The sequence below is a fragment of the Poecilia latipinna genome, unplaced genomic scaffold (genome assembly GCF_001443285.1).
Source record: "Poecilia latipinna isolate Pla-1442-1.1 unplaced genomic scaffold, P_latipinna-1.0 Scaffold1153, whole genome shotgun sequence".
Lineage (NCBI taxonomy): Eukaryota > Metazoa > Chordata > Actinopteri > Cyprinodontiformes > Poeciliidae > Poecilia > Poecilia latipinna.
The window spans coordinates 1-19267 of record NW_015113769.1 but is presented as its reverse complement, the minus strand read 5'-3'; the positions used below and the strand labels follow the sequence as shown (position 1 = coordinate 19267).

At 36.8% G+C, this 19267-nt stretch overlaps 1 protein-coding gene across 1 annotated transcript in view; it reads right to left on the bottom strand.

Annotated features, from left to right (window-relative positions):
• The window catches only part of LOC106960083 (teneurin-3), a gene marked incomplete at its 5' end in the record, with an annotated part of 104795 nt that extends 87322 nt beyond the window's left edge, over positions 1-17473 (bottom strand). The window contains 2 exons of the mRNA XM_015053003.1: positions 6128-6253; positions 17235-17473. Of these exons, the coding sequence (XP_014908489.1) occupies positions 6128-6253; positions 17235-17473 (365 nt within the window). The remainder of the gene's footprint in view (positions 1-6127; positions 6254-17234) is intronic.
• Between the last annotated feature and the right edge of the window lie 1794 nt (positions 17474-19267).

The window sequence follows — 19267 nt, the reverse complement described above, 5'->3', positions numbered from 1 at the left end:
AATCTCTTCAAATTTCCCCATGGTTAAGTTGGAGAGAAAAGTGGGGGGTATTTTTTTTTTTTTTTTTTTTTTTTTTACTATCGCAATCTGTCCTTTCTGTCCTTCTTAGTTGTCATTTAAATATTTGCTTGATTAAATGTGTTTACATTCTGGTGCTTTAAAAAGCCATCAATTCATTACAAGTTTTAGTTTATGCCTTTATATTCATTTTAGATGTAAATGTATCTGTTTTTTTTTATTAGCACAGTTATTGTAATAAACACCATTTAAGTACATATGGGGATTTTGAGGTATATTTAGTTTTACACAGACTTATTTATTTTGTCTTCCTCTTTGTTAAAGATAAAAATCTGATATGAAATTTTGTAAGCTTGATGTTAAATTTAAAGTATTATAGGGTATGTGAAAAAGCATATTAAAAATCCTTCTTTCGACCATGACTGCATGAATGTTTACTTTCATTTCATGTTAAATGCGGTTGGAGCACATAAAAACTGTCCCTCTGTTTAAGATGTGAAAACATTTCTAGTCAGATGTTTGTATTCACTCATCGACTGTGAAATGTCTTAATACTTTTTCAGGTGTGTAAAAATGAATTTATTGTTGATTTTCTTTAATCTACTTGAAAAGCTTAAATATATTCATACACTGCTATATAATAATGCTTAAAAGACCTGCCTTTTAAATAATCTTCAATAAAATGTAGGCCATCCATTCAGAAAGCCTTATGTTTTCAGAATAGCCAGGTATAAACCATCTGATCCAGACCGTCCTCCTCAGATGAAAGAAAGTTAGTTAGGACGATCAGCTGAGGCTCATGTCTGCCATGAACTGGAAACTGCTGGAACACCTGTGGCCACAGCGAAGCAAATTTCACACGCTCCAATATTAACACCTTTATGCTTGACTGAAGTTTGCAGCTGCCCCTCCGGCACATGCCAAATGCTCTGTGAGAAAAACAATTATATTCAATGTAGAAAATTATTCATTTTTATGGCCGTAGTGACAATGTTTGGAGGAGTCAAGATGAGGCTTCAAAGCTTTAGAACAATGGACCAGCACGGTGGTGGCACCATCATGGTTTACGGCTGAATTGCTGCCACTGATGCTGCATTAGCCAAGGATAATGGAATAATGAAAATGGTGGATATCTCCAAATTCTGCAAATTTATGTCAAAACTTGACAGTTGATGTTTGGTCACACCTGGATGTTATACTTCAAAAACACACCAGAACTGGTTCTGGAAGGAAAGAATGTTAACATGATAACATTCTGAGCTCAAGTGTAAAGAAAATAGATGGACTGTGCTTAAAAACAAAACCATAATTTAGATAAATTCTACTAGAATTAAAGAAAGAAAAAACCCAGCAGATTTATGCCACATCCTTGAGGATAGCTAAAAGCAGCTTCTTGCTCATAGAAATATTAGTGAGGGTTTTTTTATGTAAATTATTTTGGAACATGAATCTATTACAACTTTCACAATAAATTTAAATAAATTAGTTGCATGTGCAATATAAACTGTTCTCAAACTCTCCTTGATTGAATCAGGATGTTAACATTTAATTTTTAACACATCAACTGAAACTGAATTTAAATTCAGTTTAATGAGTTCATTAAATTTCTAACCTCCATTGTTGAATAAGTGAGTGTTACACACACACACACACACACACACACACACACACACACACACACACACACACACACACACACACACACACACACATCTGTTCTGTTACATTTATGTGTCAAAATCTGAATAAGTTCGGTTCACCATTTTACCTAATATAACAAGAGGATTATGAGATATGATTTTATTAACTGCAGTTATCTTTGTTGCATTTTTGCTTCTGACAGGATTATGTCAGGATTATGACATCTTTGCCTAAATGGGTTTTCAAAGCTGGAATACATTGAAGTTCTGGTATTTTGTGCAAATAATTTATGTTTAAAATGCAATTTAATCTATACAAAAGAAAATAACATTTTGAAATTAGAGTGAAAGAAAAATAAAGACGTCTGAGTGTTTTGTAATTATTTTATGTCTGTAAGTCAAAGCCTGGAAAATAATACTGTTTTCAGAAATCTTTCCATTTCAGGTGTAGTAAATAACTAGCATCAGATTTTAAAATATTAACATTTTCACTTTTTATTAGTAAGACCTTGGAAGATAAATAAGTAGTTATGTTCATATTAATGGGAAATCACAACAAAGTAAGAATTATTGTTTTTATTTTTTTAAGTGAAGAACTTAGAGATGATGCAGAGTCCATCATGTTGCACCAGCATGTTTCTACTAGCTCAACCAATCCAAAAAGTAGCTTTAACTCCACCTATTATGACAACAGGTCTGTTCCAGGTTCTGATCCAGATCTACAGCTGCAAGTCCACAATTATTATCAATTAGAGAAAAAAATGAGTAGATCCAAGGAGACACTGGAAAAACCATATAACACTGATGTTTGTAGACATCTAATTTAGTTTTCATGCTCATACTGTGCAGTGCTGCAGGAAAATGAAAGCAAACTGCACACAAGTGACCACAAGCTGGTATCAAATGGCCCGCGTGTTGCTGTGCTCTGCCAACTAGCAGAGGTCACAACAGATGACAGCAAATCCATCCTGCCAAGAATTTCAAAAGAAATGCAGCTAAAGTGGGATAAAGGCGTCAATAAATGTTATTAAATGAGCAGCAAATCACAACTATGTTTTACTCTTTTTTTCTCTGTAACCACAAACTATCACTGTAGCTTTAAAAACAAAAAATGTATTTAGAAATTTTAGTTTTGTTTCGTCAGTCTGTATAACCATCTGAAGCTATAATCAAGGTGTCCAAAAGGCTGAAAACATTTTTAGATTCTTTATCTGATCAAACACTTAAAATCTACCTGTTGTGTAAATTTCTGAAAGAATAAATTTGAAGGAATAGAATGTCTTAAACGTTTTTGCAAATGATCCACAGCTTTGAAAAGCACCAAAAGTAGTGGGCATGTAGAAGCAGGTCAGAAACAGATTTCCTGCTGCAGCTGCTTGTTTCTGCTGACTTAACAGCAGATTGGAAGCAGGAGAGGCTGATTCTGTACGGGAGGCAATTACTGCTGCTATAGTGCAAAAAGCTAAACATCAGTCGCTGTCATTCCCAACAATGATGTCCTTGTGTTGGCACCATTAGGAAGCACATTTCAAAATGTATGCATAAGGTGCATAAGATACAAATGGAAGTTTACTTTTTTGAAGACAGATTGTGTTCAAATATTTTAAGCAGCACATCTGTAGGTTTGTTTATAACTTTTAGGTACATAATAATATAAATAATGGTTTTGTTTTTTGTTACTAATCATATATTTGTCATTTGTGTTAGAAACTACAACAATCTACAGCTGCACTGTTAACATTACGCAGCAATGTGTCATTTCCACTGCTTCGCGAAAGTATCTACACCCCATAATTTCAAGCTACAAACAAAAATGTTCGTGCATTTTTAAGGTCTAAATCATCACAAAATGAATCATATTTGTAAAATCGAAGAAAAATAATACTTTTTTTTTTTTCAAAAATGGAAAAGAGGAAGAATCAACAGAAATCTACCAAGACATGGAAGTTGAAGTAAACTGACAGGAGACGAAGCCAAGAGGCCCATTGTACTCTGGAGGCACAGAGAAGCTGGTTGGATCTGATGGAAATACGGCTGCACCTAAAGACAAATACGCTGCAATCCTAAAGAAAATATCAGTAGGTGGCTGAAAGTGACCTGAGACTCGGGCAGAAGTTCACTTTCCAGCAGTACAGCAACCCGTTCGCACACAGCAAGAGACATACTTGAATGATTTATGATTAAAGCATATTTGTATGCTATAATGGCCCAGTCAAAGTCAAAGTCCAGACTGAACTCCAACTAAGAATCTGTGACAAAGCTTAAAAATTTATGTTTGCAGCTCAAGCTCAGTCATAGTGGAGGAAAAGTGTCTGCAGAGACGTGTGTGAAGCTGCTAGCTAGACACGTCAAAAAGCTTGCAACTGTAGCTACAGTAAAAATCTGCTTTACAAAGTATTGGGTACAGAGACTATAACACATATGCATGTCACACTTCACAGTTATCCATTACTTATTACAGTTTGAGGTTACAAAGTGAAACAAAATGTATGACTTATTTTGCAGGGCACTATTTATCTGACGGTGGAGTTTTTAAGCTACAAAATGAATATTTTTTATTTTAAAAAATTAGAATAAAGGTCCTTTTTTTTTTGTTAAGACATAACATTTTAACTTAACATTGAAGTTGGTAAAAATGATAAATTGTTAAAAGTTTCCCTGTTATGCTCTGTAATTGCACGTTCTAGCTGGGCCTTTGCAATGCACCAGCCCAAAAGCAGGCTTTCAAAAAGCTGGAAGCGGTTCAGCTCAGTTCAGAGTAGTAAATATTTAAAGTGTGTTTGGTTCTGATTCAGGTTTTTAACTGCTGAAAATATCCACACAGTTGTTTCTCAAACATGCTTGAGTGTGGAGGGTGAACACCTTCTGCACCTTCCACCAGTGTTCAAACTGTCTGCACATTTAAAAGCCAGGAGAATTCAATGTGAAAGAGCTTAAAAGTATCCAGCAAAACAGTAACAAATTGATTCTGTTAGCAAGGTTGAAGTAAGGAGACAAGTTTTTGCAAAGTACGAGCACAGTGACAACTAAAGCCTGAACTACTCTCAGATTTAATCATTGTTTGTTCTGCAACTATCAGCTTGTCTCTTAATTATGTTTTCAAGAAAGTACAGAGATAAAAAAAAAAAAAAAAAAAAAAAAAAAATGGCTTGGTAAAAAATGCACAACAGCATTTATTAATTTTCAAATAAGAGTTTTAACTAATTCTAACAGATGTCGTACAGCGACAGCAAATACAATTTTGTCTTTCTCGGTTATTAAGTAGCAGGTTTTATCCCACACAATTTTGGACAATTTGGAGACTACAGAGCAGCTGATACCCACAAATACACTACAGTCGTCTTTCTTAGATCTGAAATACTTTGTTGAGAAAGAGGAGTGAGCTGGATGGAAAGGATCTTCCCAACAGAATCAATATATTCATGAAGTTTAAATGTGGTGTCAGAATTACTTTCAAATAATTTTTAAAAGTTGCCAAAAAGAATAAAACACTAACACAGACGTCAAGGTGTAAAAATGTTAAATTTATCGATTTATAATTTAATAACAATCAGCCCAACAGCTTGTTGATAGAAAATATTTTTTTAGCAAACATAAATTTGAAGATTTTATATGCTTGGAATAATTTTAACTAAGCAGTTGGACTGAGAAGACACCCTTGAGGGACGCCACATGAAAGGGGAATTGAGGATGATGAAAAACAACTCAGCTTCCCTGTTAAGTACAAAATAAATAATTCAAGAGGAATTCCTTTAATGAAAGCACAATGCTTTAGTTGAAAGAATAGGATGCCATAATCCAAAGTGCTCATAAAGATCTAAAAAGAGTGCTATGAATCTTTTATTAATGATCACAATCATTAAAACCTTTCAGAAATATTAATATGCCGAGCTTTGGAAGCAGGATGGAACATGTTAGTGGCACCATGTTAGTTTGTCCTGCTTCCTGTTTAAAATGAGCCAAAAGAGTTTCAGTCATGAGATGGGTTTCGAAGATAAAAGAACAATGTCAAGACATCATCTAAGACCCATTTTACAGGGACATGAGGTCGTAATGTCCACTAGGACCAATAAAAGGAGCCCAGGCAATTTCTAATCACTTCAGCTAACACAGAAAAAAGAAAAATGCTTCAAGTGATGGAAAATGTCAGAGAAAATGAGGGAAGAAGGGGGTCAAAGATAGGGGAGTCTTTGAAAGCTGACACTAACAATCTTTGGCACAAAATCCTTCATAGTTTTCATTTACGTCTCCATCCAAGTGTGTCTGACAACAAGTCAACGTTTGCTTTCACTTGACACCACTGGGAGTTTAGAATGACATAAAAGAAGAAACCCTGCAATAAAAACAATTTAGCACATTTAAAAAGCAAAGTCACAAATATTTCTGTATTAAATTTGGCATGAGGAAAAAAAATAGTTTGAAACAGCAGGATTAATTGTACAGGAGATGTCAATGTCTTTTTTTCTCACCATCAGCAGCCAGAGCTGTTACTACGCTTGACTGGGTGGGCCCTGCCTTCCCAACTCCCCCGTTTTCAAAAGCTGGCTGGTTTTCCAACTCCTGAAGCTGCCAGTTGAGACCAAAAAGGTGCATTGCTGCGAAAAACACAGACATAAAAGATAAACAAATCACTGTGTGGGCTTGCAGGAAACAATAAGCAAAACGCAAATAGTTTCAAACCACCAATCAAGCCACTTATGGACAAAAGACCTGTGGGAGTGCACAGTGCAGGCGGAAAAAAGCAGCTGTTTAACGCCTCTACATTCTGTTGTCTGTGGCCAGTCGGCCAATGGGTGGCTTTTGTGTAAACCTTACAGCGACACAGGCCAGACAAAGTCATTTCAATCGATATTGTGGCATGTTTCCTCAGGGAGTTCTGTTCATTAAGGTTCCAAAGTGTCAGCTACTGCATCAAAGAGAGCAGCAGCCGGAGTTTCTATTTTGACACAAAGCTTCCACTTCAGACAAACACAAGATCCACTGGAAAAGTCTTAAACTCCCGGAGTCTAATATGTAAGAGTTGCTGCTAGTTGTGTGTGAAAGATTGAGACAGACTGGGGGGCTTGGGTGTGTGGGGGGGGGGCATGAAGTGAAAGACTTTTAAGAAAGTGGAAGGCAGAGTATTGAGAGAGATGCTCACAGCAGGAGATGGAAGTGAGAAGGTTAGACTCTGCAACACTCTTCTCGTTGTCTTACATAACTAAAACGTGTCTGGCTTTCATTCAGACATCCTGCTTTATTGTCACAGAATTGGATGCAATCAAACTGTGCTCTTGTTGTTTTGGGAAAGTGAGGCGTTTCTGCGAGCGCAGCGAGAGGGCTTATCTCCTTCAAAGTCACCAGCCAAGGGAACATGCTGAGGAAGCATCTTGATTTCCGACCATTTGATCTGCGGGAGGAACTTTTCTCCAACACCCGTCGCACGCTGGGAAGATGGATATCGACTGCAGCAAATAACATGAGAGGTGGATGCGGGGCCAGAGAGAATATCAAATGTGAAGGAGACCAAAAGAGAGATGGAAAACTGGTATGAACAGCGTGTCAATAGATACTTTGTCAAGAAACGGGGTGCGGGTGTGCTTTGTAAAAAGCCTCCTGATGGAAATACACGGCATCAGTGGAATGGGGAAGCACAGAAGACGTGTCCTTGGCAGATCAAGTGAACAGGTGTGGCGTAGCCTTGAATTTCAGTCAGATTTAACATCAGAGTGATGATATTTAGCCATCTAGCATATTCAGTCCAAACCATACTCGGCCCCACAATCTATTTCTGTAGCCAATAAAGTGAACCAGACAGAGGAAACGATTTCTGATTGTTTCATCAATACTTTTAACAAGAACAATGCTTCTGAGACAGGAGTGCCTAATATGAAAGAAATCTGAACACGTCGACTAAAGTGGGAGAAGGTTTAAACTGTGTTCACATCTCAATGTTTTTCTGACTTTGAGTGTTTCATCTTTATCTCAGTCAGTGAACTGAAACTTGCAAAATAATGCAGGAAACATTCAGAACATGCACTGAAAACGTGGGAAGAACTGCAGTCAGCCTTGTGAATAAAAGAGACGATATGAAGCATTGATACATTTTGGTAATTCCTAAATCCAAAGCCCTTTGATAAAGTTAGACACAGCTAATTCGGTTACAACAGAAGATTTTCTGCCACGACTTGTTTCTTGCTCTTCTCATCCTACATGAATATATCGACACAAAATCAACAGTGGAGTTTTTAATTCTGATTAGTAAAGGTTCGTCAGCTGGCATTTAGAAGATTTCTTGTGACTTTCCTTCAATGAAATTGTTCCACAAATTCCCAATTTATTGGGTTGTCCTTTTTGACAGAGTCAGGTTAAATACAACCAAAACAACACTTGGGGAAGAAATGACTCATGATCTTTTGTTAAAGATAAATCCTACAATCGCTAAAATTCCATTTTTGTTTACATTTTGTGAAGAAGGAAGTTGCGCTCAGTGCCCTTTTCAGAGGTTTTTGTGTTTTTCCTTCGGTGGCTCTTGGTGCAGCGCCCCCACAGGTGAGGAGGGGAAATGGTTTTTCAAAGGTTTTGGTTCGTTTGACAGTGCAGAGGGGAAGCGAAACCAGAGGAAAATGAAACAATGTTGCAATTTTGTTCCTTAATCGATCTGTGTCTACTGGACTATCTGATGTAAAAAACATCCTTAGATTAAAAGGGGCTTGAGTCAAATGCATGTTTTAAATTTTATTTGTGAAAAATGTTGAAATCTATGGGTCATTTTTCATCATTCTGTGTTGGTTTGCCATATAGAATCATCTGAAGGACGTTGGCTGCAGTGGATTTTATTTAGGAGTATCAGATCAAAAGGGGTTGAGCAGTTAACAACACCACATTTAATTATTTGTATAAAAACTCACTCACTTTGATTATGCACTAATTTCTGATAGTCTATCAAACAAAATCCCAGTAATTTTCACTGATGTCTGAGATTGTAGCCCAACAAAATGTGAAAATACTTCAGAGCAGAGTAAGAAACTATGAATGATAACACTCCCCAACATTTCATGTCTTCATTTCAATAAACACTCATACATAAATATAAATGTTGGAATTGTTGTCTTGGTTCAATTCTTTTGCAAACAGCCAACATTGGAATTTAAATGAAATACACTAACACAGGCAAAAAGTGAAATCCCTCTGAAAGAAGTAAAATGTAGTTGAACTCCAATATCTTCAAGCCTGAATTGTACAGTAATTATTTCCTATATTTTGCCGTCTTACTGAGATCTCCTGAAGAATTCCTCTCCTGAAAATCTTTTGTTGCATTTAATCCGTCAGCTCTCAGATGGGACGTGCAGCTCCAGATAAATGCCACCCACTGGACAGAGCATCCTGTTCTTGGATCAACATGTTCATGGCTCTCACTGAGGTAGAACAGCCTCTTAATCAGATCTGAAAGCATCAGCTGTGGAGATGGAGTGTCAGGCAGAACCTCAGTGTAAAAAGAAAAGAACGCACCAAACTGAAAAAAAAGACTGACAGGGCCAAATAAAAGTAGGTTAGTACATTACTTGAAGAAAAGATAGCAGGTTCCTTTCTTTGAAAATGTCTTGAAGTGAAACAAGAAATGCATTTAAGAGGTAAAGACAAAATCAGCTTTATCAAGGGAAATGCTGCAGGACAATTACTGCACTCACACAAGGAGCTACAGCCTTACAGGAGAAGCATTTCCACTATTCATTTTCACATTTAATGCTCAGCTTTAACCTTTAAGTTGATAAAAACTTCTTTCTTTCGGCTATAACACCTGTACCAAACTGCTGTCCCTGAGGTGGCGAGGCGGCCATGTTTAAAATGAACACGACAACATTTAACCTAAAGAAATGTAAGAATGAACAAATGAGGCTGGATACAAGTTTCTCTGTCTGAAAGGACATTTCCTGCGCTGCGTTTTCACTCTGGACCCCAAATCAATTTAACATAATAAGGGAAGAGGTTCTGTTCTCTGCACATCTGTCTCATTGTGTCAAAAACCCTCCATGAGAAAGGAAATTGTGTATCAGAGGCAACAGAACCGCAGAGAGCTGCTCTCAGCGCACTCCGGCTTGGATCTCCACTTACCTCATCAACAAATTGCTTTGAGGTGAATAGCCCTCAATTTATAAATTTACATAAGTTATTTCTACACAGCGTAGACCAGCTCAATTAATATTTATAGGCCAGGAGCGATTCTCTTCCAGAGCAAGAAGGCTGAAAAAGCAGGCTTCTAATCGCTGATGTCAAAATGTGCCCTGGTGGAACATCAATGTCGGCGATGACGGAGGGCTCGAATTTGTAAGTTCACTCCATGCTTGTTTGAGCTCTGACATCCACCACGCCTTTCCTGTGCTGAGGCAACAAATACTGTTTTCACCATAAAAACTAACTTTGTGATAAAATCTGATTTTCAGATCAAAGGTCAAAGGTCCAGAACAACAAATCCAATTTGTTAATTCTGTTTACAATGTACAAGCAGCACTTTTAGCCTACAACTGTTTATTAGTGACCCTAAGCTGCTCTAATTAATAAATATGAAGCATAATGAGTGCTCAATGTTTTTCCAAATTAATTACTTTTCATGCCTCAACAAATAAAATGGCTTTCTTTACTCAGTGCAACAAAGAACGTAAACACAGTATCTCAACGTGAGCACACCCCTCACATTTCTGTAAATGTTTTATTTTGTCTTTCCATGCAACAACACAGTAAATGTCTGACACTTTGGTGTAAAGTTGTGCAGCTTGAAAAACACCCATAACTATGGCTTTTAAAACCGTTCGCTTACATTGATTAACAGTCACCTAAACACAGATGTTAACAGATGTAAACTTTAGCAATTAACAGAAATTGAATTTTCATGACAATTACAGAATATTTAGATAAATGTTTCTTATTATGTTGGAAACTGTTGCTTTTGTATATAAAAACAGCATCCCTTAAGGAACATGTATTCCTCCTATTTTTGCAAACGTTTTATGTTTATTTCCTTTTCAAAATAAGGACAAATTTGTTAACTTCCAAAACTATACATTTATCTTTTTTCCAAAGGTCATAAAACATGTGTGGCTCTAAATGAGCCTTTCTGCTGAGTGGAGGGTGAAAGTAAAGGTTGCAGACCCCAGACCAGCTAGTGAGAAATTGTCGCTCCAAAGAATATATGAATTTAGGTTAGGTATTTAAGAAATTCATAAAGGAAGAAAATTGAATTTTTCATGGAAAACTGACTGATAATAAGACAGCACTGATTCCTTTTTTTTGCATAATTTTTGAATTTCCCCTTTTTTGAATTGACTTTATTCTGGAGCTGCAGAGTTTTATGCAGTAAGGAGGTCCTGGGGTCGTTCTGCATGCAGTTTGCATGTTCTCCCCATTCAGGTGCAGATTCTGGTTACTTCAGCTTCTTCCCACAGTCTAAACACATGACTGTTGGGTTTACTGACGTCTTTAAAACTGACTTTAGGTGTTCATTCCTGTGAGTCTCTGTGTCGTCCTGGGATGGACTGGATACCTGTCCACACTGGACCTTAGTTCCTGAAGACTTTTGTAGCCAAGTATTTGTAAAAGTATTAATACTTTTACAAATACAGTAATATATATATATATATATATATATATATATATATATATATATATATATATATTACTGTAACATAGACCTATGTTATTCAGTTCAAGCCCCTGCAGAGTGTGCCATAGAAACAGACTGGATCTGTGCCTTGGCTCCAGATCAGAGTCATATTCAGATTCTCTGGTACAGAGTAATAACCTCTAATACATGGAACTTTCATGCATTTATACGAGAGAAAAGAGGCATATCTGCAGTCAGAGTGACAGCAACAACTTGGAGCTCAACAGCTCTGGATTATGGAGCTAAATATTATTTCTACTAGAAGCTAGCTGCTATAAATGCCTTCAGGGGATTCTTAGAAACAAGCCGAGCAGCTCGTAGCTGAGAAGTTGCTGCTCTCAGGACAGTTTCTCCATCATTCCCAGTTGGAAAAAAAAATCCCTTCTACAAACCTAACCAAGGGTTTAATTTAGGATTCTGTGGCAAATGAAGCAAAGATCAGATTCTCTTTGTTTCTGTTCAAGAAGAATTAGAAGCTGTAATGATTTTATCTCACAGGTGGAGGTTCCTGCACCATCCTGTTTAAGGAAGTTTATCCATGTCAACACAGCATAACAAGCCATAACTTCTGTTACATTACTTGGAAATGAGTATCGTTAACATTTGTAAGGCAAAAGACGAGAACTCAAATGAGTGAGGTAGAGGAGGAGGTCATCTTTCTCTCGTTTTCACACAATCTGCCCGTGTTGTTTCTGCACTCAGAGCAGCGGAGCTGAAATCGGTTCTGATTGGCCCGTCTTTTATCCGAACAATTGTTGAAATTCTTCCAGTTCAGCCAGGCTGCAGTAATGGGAAAAACTCACCTCAGCAGGTTTGCCTCATTTGAATTGCAGGAGCTGTTGCGCTCGATTAGCCAGTCTCCAAATTTTTAATGCAGCTCTTCTTATGAAGATTTTTTTTTACATAAATAAAAACAAAAAGCAAATAAGTTAGTGTGTTGCCGTTAACTTCAAACATGGGCCATTTTGGCAAATAACAAATGCAGCTGTGTATTTATTTGTCTTGGAGCTTATCTTTTTAATAATGAGGCGGCGTGAGCCGACGGTGGGGAGTATTAAAATATGAGTGCACATTGTCACTATTTCAGTCATGGCGCCAGGTGGTGAATGCAAGATATGAGAAGTTGTGCAAACATTCTCAGACACCTTGAGGCAAGAGAAACAAGGATGAATCTGTTAAAAACACTCAAACATAAACATAAAATTCCCAAAAATAAATGAGCCCAGTTCAGGAACACTCGAGTCCAAAACTGTTTCTAAGCTATGGGAGAGAGAAAAGCGAGGCTTTGACTCCCTGCTTACAACTTGAACCTTCATAAAATAGGTAAAAGTCTATATTCCATGTTATCTGTATTATACATTTACAATAAGTCTGTCAAAAATAGTTGAAGCTTTTCAGACATAATAATGATCATATTAACTACACACCAGGTTTCCACCACATTTAATCTAATGGAAAATGAATCTCCTAGAAACAATGCAATCAGTAGGAAGATAAAAACATTATTGTATTTATTTAGTTTAATATTCACCTTAAGTCCTTAAAGCTTTCTCCAAAATAACTCCAGTGAATAGGAATGGAGACCTGCCAAGGATTGCCCTGCTGATATTAGCATCTGATGTGTTGCTCCTGATTCTGCTGCAAGAACATTTCACTTTCTAAAGTCAGATGCAAAGTGTGCTTTGTTCTGTTTTCAACCTTAAGTAGTTGTGAATTCATTTCAAAAATTGCATTTCATGAATAGTTGATGAATAGCTCTTTCTCAGAACCAGAACCATAGTTTTTTAGAAATCTGTGGACTCTAGGAATCAGAACAACTAAATTATTACGTTGTGTGTAACTATTAATTCATGTGGGCTTAGTAGTATGATTTTAATTTTTCTGTCAGTTCATATTGTTAGTTTCCTCTACCTCCACCTTTGATATAAAAGTAATTAAGAGCTCTGCAACCTAAAATCTTTTCAAAGAAAGAAAATCTTTGTTTCAGACACAGTGGATCCCCTCAGGCTCAACATTTAGAGTTTTATCTTTTATCTTTACTTTAAAAAAGAATCCACTTATCAAATGGTCATGTTCTTATTGCTGGTAATTAGACAAAAATTTGAATGTAATTATCATTAAAAAATCTGCTCTGTTACATTTTAAAGATGTTTCTTGCAGGTTGGCTCAAAATATTTGCAGATGGCAGGTGACTAGAATCACTGTGTGAATTATGACCTTTATAGTTTTGATTCTGTATTCCATATAAAATGCAAATGATCCGACAACGGGATTGGATCAGCACTGGTTGTTATGGATATCAGCTGAGACCACTGATCCAGAGGTTCTGTGCTTTTGGAAATCAGATATTGGTAGATTTTCACCTGTTACAGAAGCTGTATGCCAGTGATCAGTCTGCTACTCAGAATCACCTTTTGCAGAGATATTTTAGAGTTAAAAATGAAAAAAACACAACATCTACTGTAATTTCTGTGAATTTGCAAACATCTAGACAGGTGGAAGCTGTCTCAGGTTTTTACTACAATTAATAATTAAATAACTGAGGAGAAAACTCTGGAGCTCTAAGGAGGAGCTTCAGCAGCAACATGAAAGCTAACCTGAATCCAACATGTTGCTTCGTTTTATTTTTGATCTTTTAACCTCAGTATGTCATGGAGCATGAAGAATCTGGGAATATTGGGATCCATGCCTTTGACACAAACCATGAATATCTACATTACAGAAACACCAGCAGCACTAGTAACAGCATCTAAAACAACTTTAAATGTATTTTTTTTTACTTCATTAATGACTGTAACAGAAGAACTTATTAAGGAAGGTTTTGTAACAGGATCCAGAAACTTTTCAAACTATTTTAGCAAAATTTACAGAAGAATAAATCTAAAGAGTTGAAGCGTTTTTAAAACAACAGTTATTGCTCTGAGGATAATTAACAAGAGGGTAATCTTGTTAATAATAAAAATGAGTGGATGGATAGTAATATTGATTTTTCATATGAAACATTATTAAATGCTTACAGTTATTTAAATCATATATGTGAACTTATTTCCAGCATCTTTATTGTAAGACTTAATAAATGAAATACATTTATTGCTCTGGTCTCACATTATGAGGATTCAGGTATTTAAATTAATAAGTATAATTCACACCCTGCAAACAAACCCCAATAGCTCTGCAGAGATTTATGAGATTGTTAAGAATAAAAATGTTGTGAATGGATAAATATAGGATAAATATAGAAGAGCAGTTTGAAACAATAGCTGGAAAAGTTAGATTTTCCCTCAGTAAGCTGAGCACATTAGTCATTGTATCACAGTGTGAACCACACAAAGTAACAAACCAGTTAAGTCAATGAAGGGATTATGAATATCGATACTGATGTAGCACATTTATGACCTCTCCTCCAAGGGAGCACTTCCCCTCTCTGTTCAGCAATAAAACACTGGTTATATAGGATCTCTCCAACATCGCTATATTTCTCTTTATACAACGGTGTCACATTTCCTCTGCCTCCAAGCTGGGTGAATACTTATATATCCGCTCAGGCAGAAAGCCACAGTGGAAGGATTAAGGGCTTGGATGACAAGGGAGGGCATGAGGGAAGATGAATCTGTAACAGGTTTATTGCTGTGGTCAAGATTCCAAAGGTTACCAAGGAGTCAGCTTTGACATATGCTATAAAAACAGCAAAAGAAGAAAAACGCTTTCTTGTAAGAAATAATGCCCCAAGGAGGGAGAGTGAAGGGAGAGTATCTTATCCTCCTGACCGAGATAAAAGCGTTTCCTGTTTCACCACATAGGACAGTTTTAGTTCTTGTAGAACAAAGGCTTTGTGGATCAGTCTCTTCTTTACATTCCATGTTCTGGAAACTGCTTCTTTTTATACAAATTTGGTTCAAAAACTTCACTAAAACAATCCTGTTTGAACTTCAGAGATGGTGTTTTAATGTAAACTCAGGTGGACATAAACGGGGCATTGTTCTGTGAAGCTTTTGATCACAAACACTGGGATGATGCACGGCTTCCTGTCAAATAGAAAAGCAACAACAATTTCTTTTTTTTTTTATTGGAGGATGTACTGATGCATTGTCTGCATATCTGACTGAAGGCTTGGTCAGATAAACTCCTCTGAATCCTATCTCGACATCTGCAATTGCTGCAGAACAGCAAGGAGGAGGAATGCCATCTCCATTCACTCCCAGCGGCATGTCAATCATTTGTTCCATTTGACCGGAAGACAATTGTTCAGTGCCAAAGCAGATAATATTCCCCCACCTAAATCTGAAATTCAGTGCCTCTGGCACAAAAAGATATACTGGTTGCATAAACTCATGTGACAGGTAGAACTGCACCTCGTCACTGGGTCCTCAAAAACTCTCAGCTGCAGCTGAATGTGTGTGGCTTTTTGTTGATTCTTCCAAATAAACAGATTTGAAACAGTCGACTGGGTTCTGATGGTGAAAAATTGCAGTTAGTAGGAGTCTGTTCATGAATTGATACGAAAACTGTACCAACAATGCCCTGCAAGGCAATTTATACCTCGTTTTGTTATGTTGCAACCACAAACTTCAATCCATCATCTGTAAATAGAATCAGCTCAACGGCGAACTAAAGAGGGGCATTACGACAGAGTACCAGGGCCATTGTAGATCATTTCTGCCAAAAAGCTCAGCAATTGTAAGCCTGATATTCTCAAAGTCATAAATTTGCTTTAAAAAAAAACATATATTATTCTATAATAGTAAGCACAAATGTGTTATATCTAAACTAATATATTTTCAGACATCGGAAATCTGATTTAAAAAAAACACCCTTTGAAAATGATCCAGCTGTGCATCTCAGAAATTTACAATGTAAACATTTGAGGATTTCTGTCTTTTTTTACTTGGCTTTATTATTCTTATACATTTCTGACTTTTTAATGTCAGGAAATGTCTTATTTTTAACATTGTAAATTTCTACCCTTAATCATAGAAAAATTTAAGTTTATAAAGAAAATGTAATTTTGTTTTTCTATTTTCCCCAACATATTTATCTCTGCATTCAAAACACCAAAAACATGAAAGCTGCTCTAAATTAAATCGTACTCAATGTCGAATAGGATACTCAACACACAGTTACATTAAGTGGTTGCAATCATTCTGTTAAAGGACACAGTGATTATATGCAGTCATATTTTCTAATATTTTGGTATCAATCAATGCTCTCCTTGAGCCATCAGTGGAAAAACAAACAAACATTGAATTTGTAAATCTCACAATCCCAACCAGTGACTGTCAGCTCTCATCAAAATATATATATATTTTTTCCATTACAATGAAAAAAATACAATGACTACTGATTGTTAGTGGTAACCCACCATGACCCTGTTAGAATTAATCATAGAAAATCATGGTGACTGTGGAGGAGATGCAGAACTCCACAGCTCAGGTGGGATCATCTCTCCACAGGATAACTATTAGCTGTTCTTTATTAAATTTGGTCTTAATGGACGACTGGAAAGGAGAAAATATCCCTGAAAGAAAGCCAAAAGAAGTCCCTTTGTAAGCTAAAGGGTAGACACATACCATGTGGAAAAAGTTGGGTTGAGGGGTAAATGCCATGTGTTCTACACTTTTCAGAAATTGCAAGTGTGCAGAATGTTTAAGGGTGTACATACTTTTGTATAAGGTCCTAAATCTGATAGAAGGGCTCAAGAAAAAGGACCCTGATGTGCGTCCATGACTGAGACTAAAGCAAAACTCTGCTTCGCACTCATTTAAAGTTTTGGGAGGAAACAGGTCAACCTTCGGATTTTTTTCCTTTTAAAGCTGTTTTAATAGCTGTCAGATTCTTGGAGGCAAATACATTTCCTGAAACTTTCCCATGCGTGCAGTGCAACCAAATTTAAACTTTTGCCAAATGTTACAGCTGCTGTAATCTCCTCTGAGCCTTACCTATGCAGTAGCAGAGAATGATGGAGAGCACTACGGCTACGGCCACGGCGATCAGGGCAGTGCATTTCCAGGAACAGTGTTTAGGTGACTTCTTGAACTTGAAAGCCCCCCTGGACAGAGTGTTTCTGGGCAAAGGGCGTGCAGGCGTGGAGTAAACGGTTCCTGTTGCCATGGTGTAACCGGGAGCTGTGGCGCCAAAGAACGGTGTGGTTCCCGTCCCCGTTTTAAATAGAAAGTGCCTGGAACAAAAATGAAAATGAAGATTATAATCTTATGAATTTAAAAGGTGGTTGCTCTCTAGCATTAACTCAAATCCTAATAGCTTAAATGAGTTACGAATCAGTTTAAGCTGCTAAAATCTTAATAAAAGTGATTAACTCGAACATATTTAACACCACTCAAAGACTCCAACATGAGTAGCTCTGCAGGAGGATCTCAGCTTTAATCTAATATCCAATCTTATCCTGACACTGAGAAAGGTGGACCAAAAGTACCTCATAAAAACAATAATCTCACTTTCGCCCTTTTACAACCGGGCCTTTGCTAATAGCCCATTATACCTGGGGTAATTAACAGGGTTTAATCAAATACACCACAGAGTGATCGTCTTATTAACTTTTAAACCCCACGTGAAAAGCTCTTAAGTAAATGAATTAAGTCTTGTTGCCACACTTGCCACTACTTAGAGATTAATACCCAAATGCCTTCCGGCTTATGGGGACAGCCAGGGAAATTGAACAAATTGACCACGGTTTGCAGACATTATACCAGACTGCAGCTGTATTATTATACTGCTTTTTCCTTTTTATTCAACCAAATTCTAAACAAACGTACGATTTCACACTTGTTTTTGTGTATTGTTTTTATATCTGAAATAATTAGAAGCTCCAAACAAAAGGTTTAAATGAACACCACACTGTTCTTTTGCAGGTAATCAAATTGCTTATGTGAGTTTAAAGGAGAGAAACAGTGAAACAGAATTTATCATCAGTGCAAAATGCAGTACTCCAAAAGTAAAAGCTAGCAAACAAAAGAACTGGCATGTCTTTTTTAGTATAAAACCCCCTAAAATATAATCATGAATGGATTGTTTAAGGTTATTTTATTATTCAGGAGAGGCTGCTCTGCATGAACACTTCACATGCTCTCTTGCACACATTCCACCTAAGGCTGCCTCTCTGGCTCCATCACGGTTCTGCCTGTTCAACTGGAACACTTTGGGCTGGAGCTCAACATTGTCCTTCAAAATGTAGAGAGGTCACAAGTTTCAGAATCTACTTAAATAATCATATATAGTTCATACATGGTATTTACATTTACACTGCATAAAAATATATTTAACTTGTTTTTTCTTTCTCTGCCATTAAACAGAATATACCTGATGTTTTGTGTGACCCAAACAATCCAACTTTTTTTTTACACTGTTTCTTATCCATCATCACAAGTTCGCATAAAGTTTCTTAGCCTTTGGTTGGAATTTGTTTTTTAAACTTGGGTCAAACATTCTACACATATTACAGGACCTGTCTCAAAAAATACTCAAAATGACACAGGACATTTTTGCAAACAGTGTTTTTGGGGTGAAATTTTACAAAACTCAAACAGATGTGCCTCCAGAGTATTACAGTGGTGGTGTTATGTATTTCCCAGGAACATAGTAAAGTCAATTAACTCTGTTACCTTGAGTTTTATAAAAATGCGGGTATATATATATATATATATTCCAACATTAATAAACAGAAATTTAACTTCACAGTTTGATGCCTGGAAACTGGTGTCTGTCTCTTTAAGAAGCTTCTACTCTTTCAGACTCTCTGCCTTCAGCATGTCACAACAATGCTTCTCATTATACCATTTACAACCGGAGCATTGGACTGAGAAATGGTCGGTATGTTCAGGTCAGCGGATGAACCTGGTGGAACTGTGCATCCGCTGGAATTAGCAAACCACCAGATTTTTGCTAATTGTTGCTGCAGGCGCCTGAATGGCCGCCAGGGGAGATTCAAGGATTTGTCACACATGCAGGAAAAAAA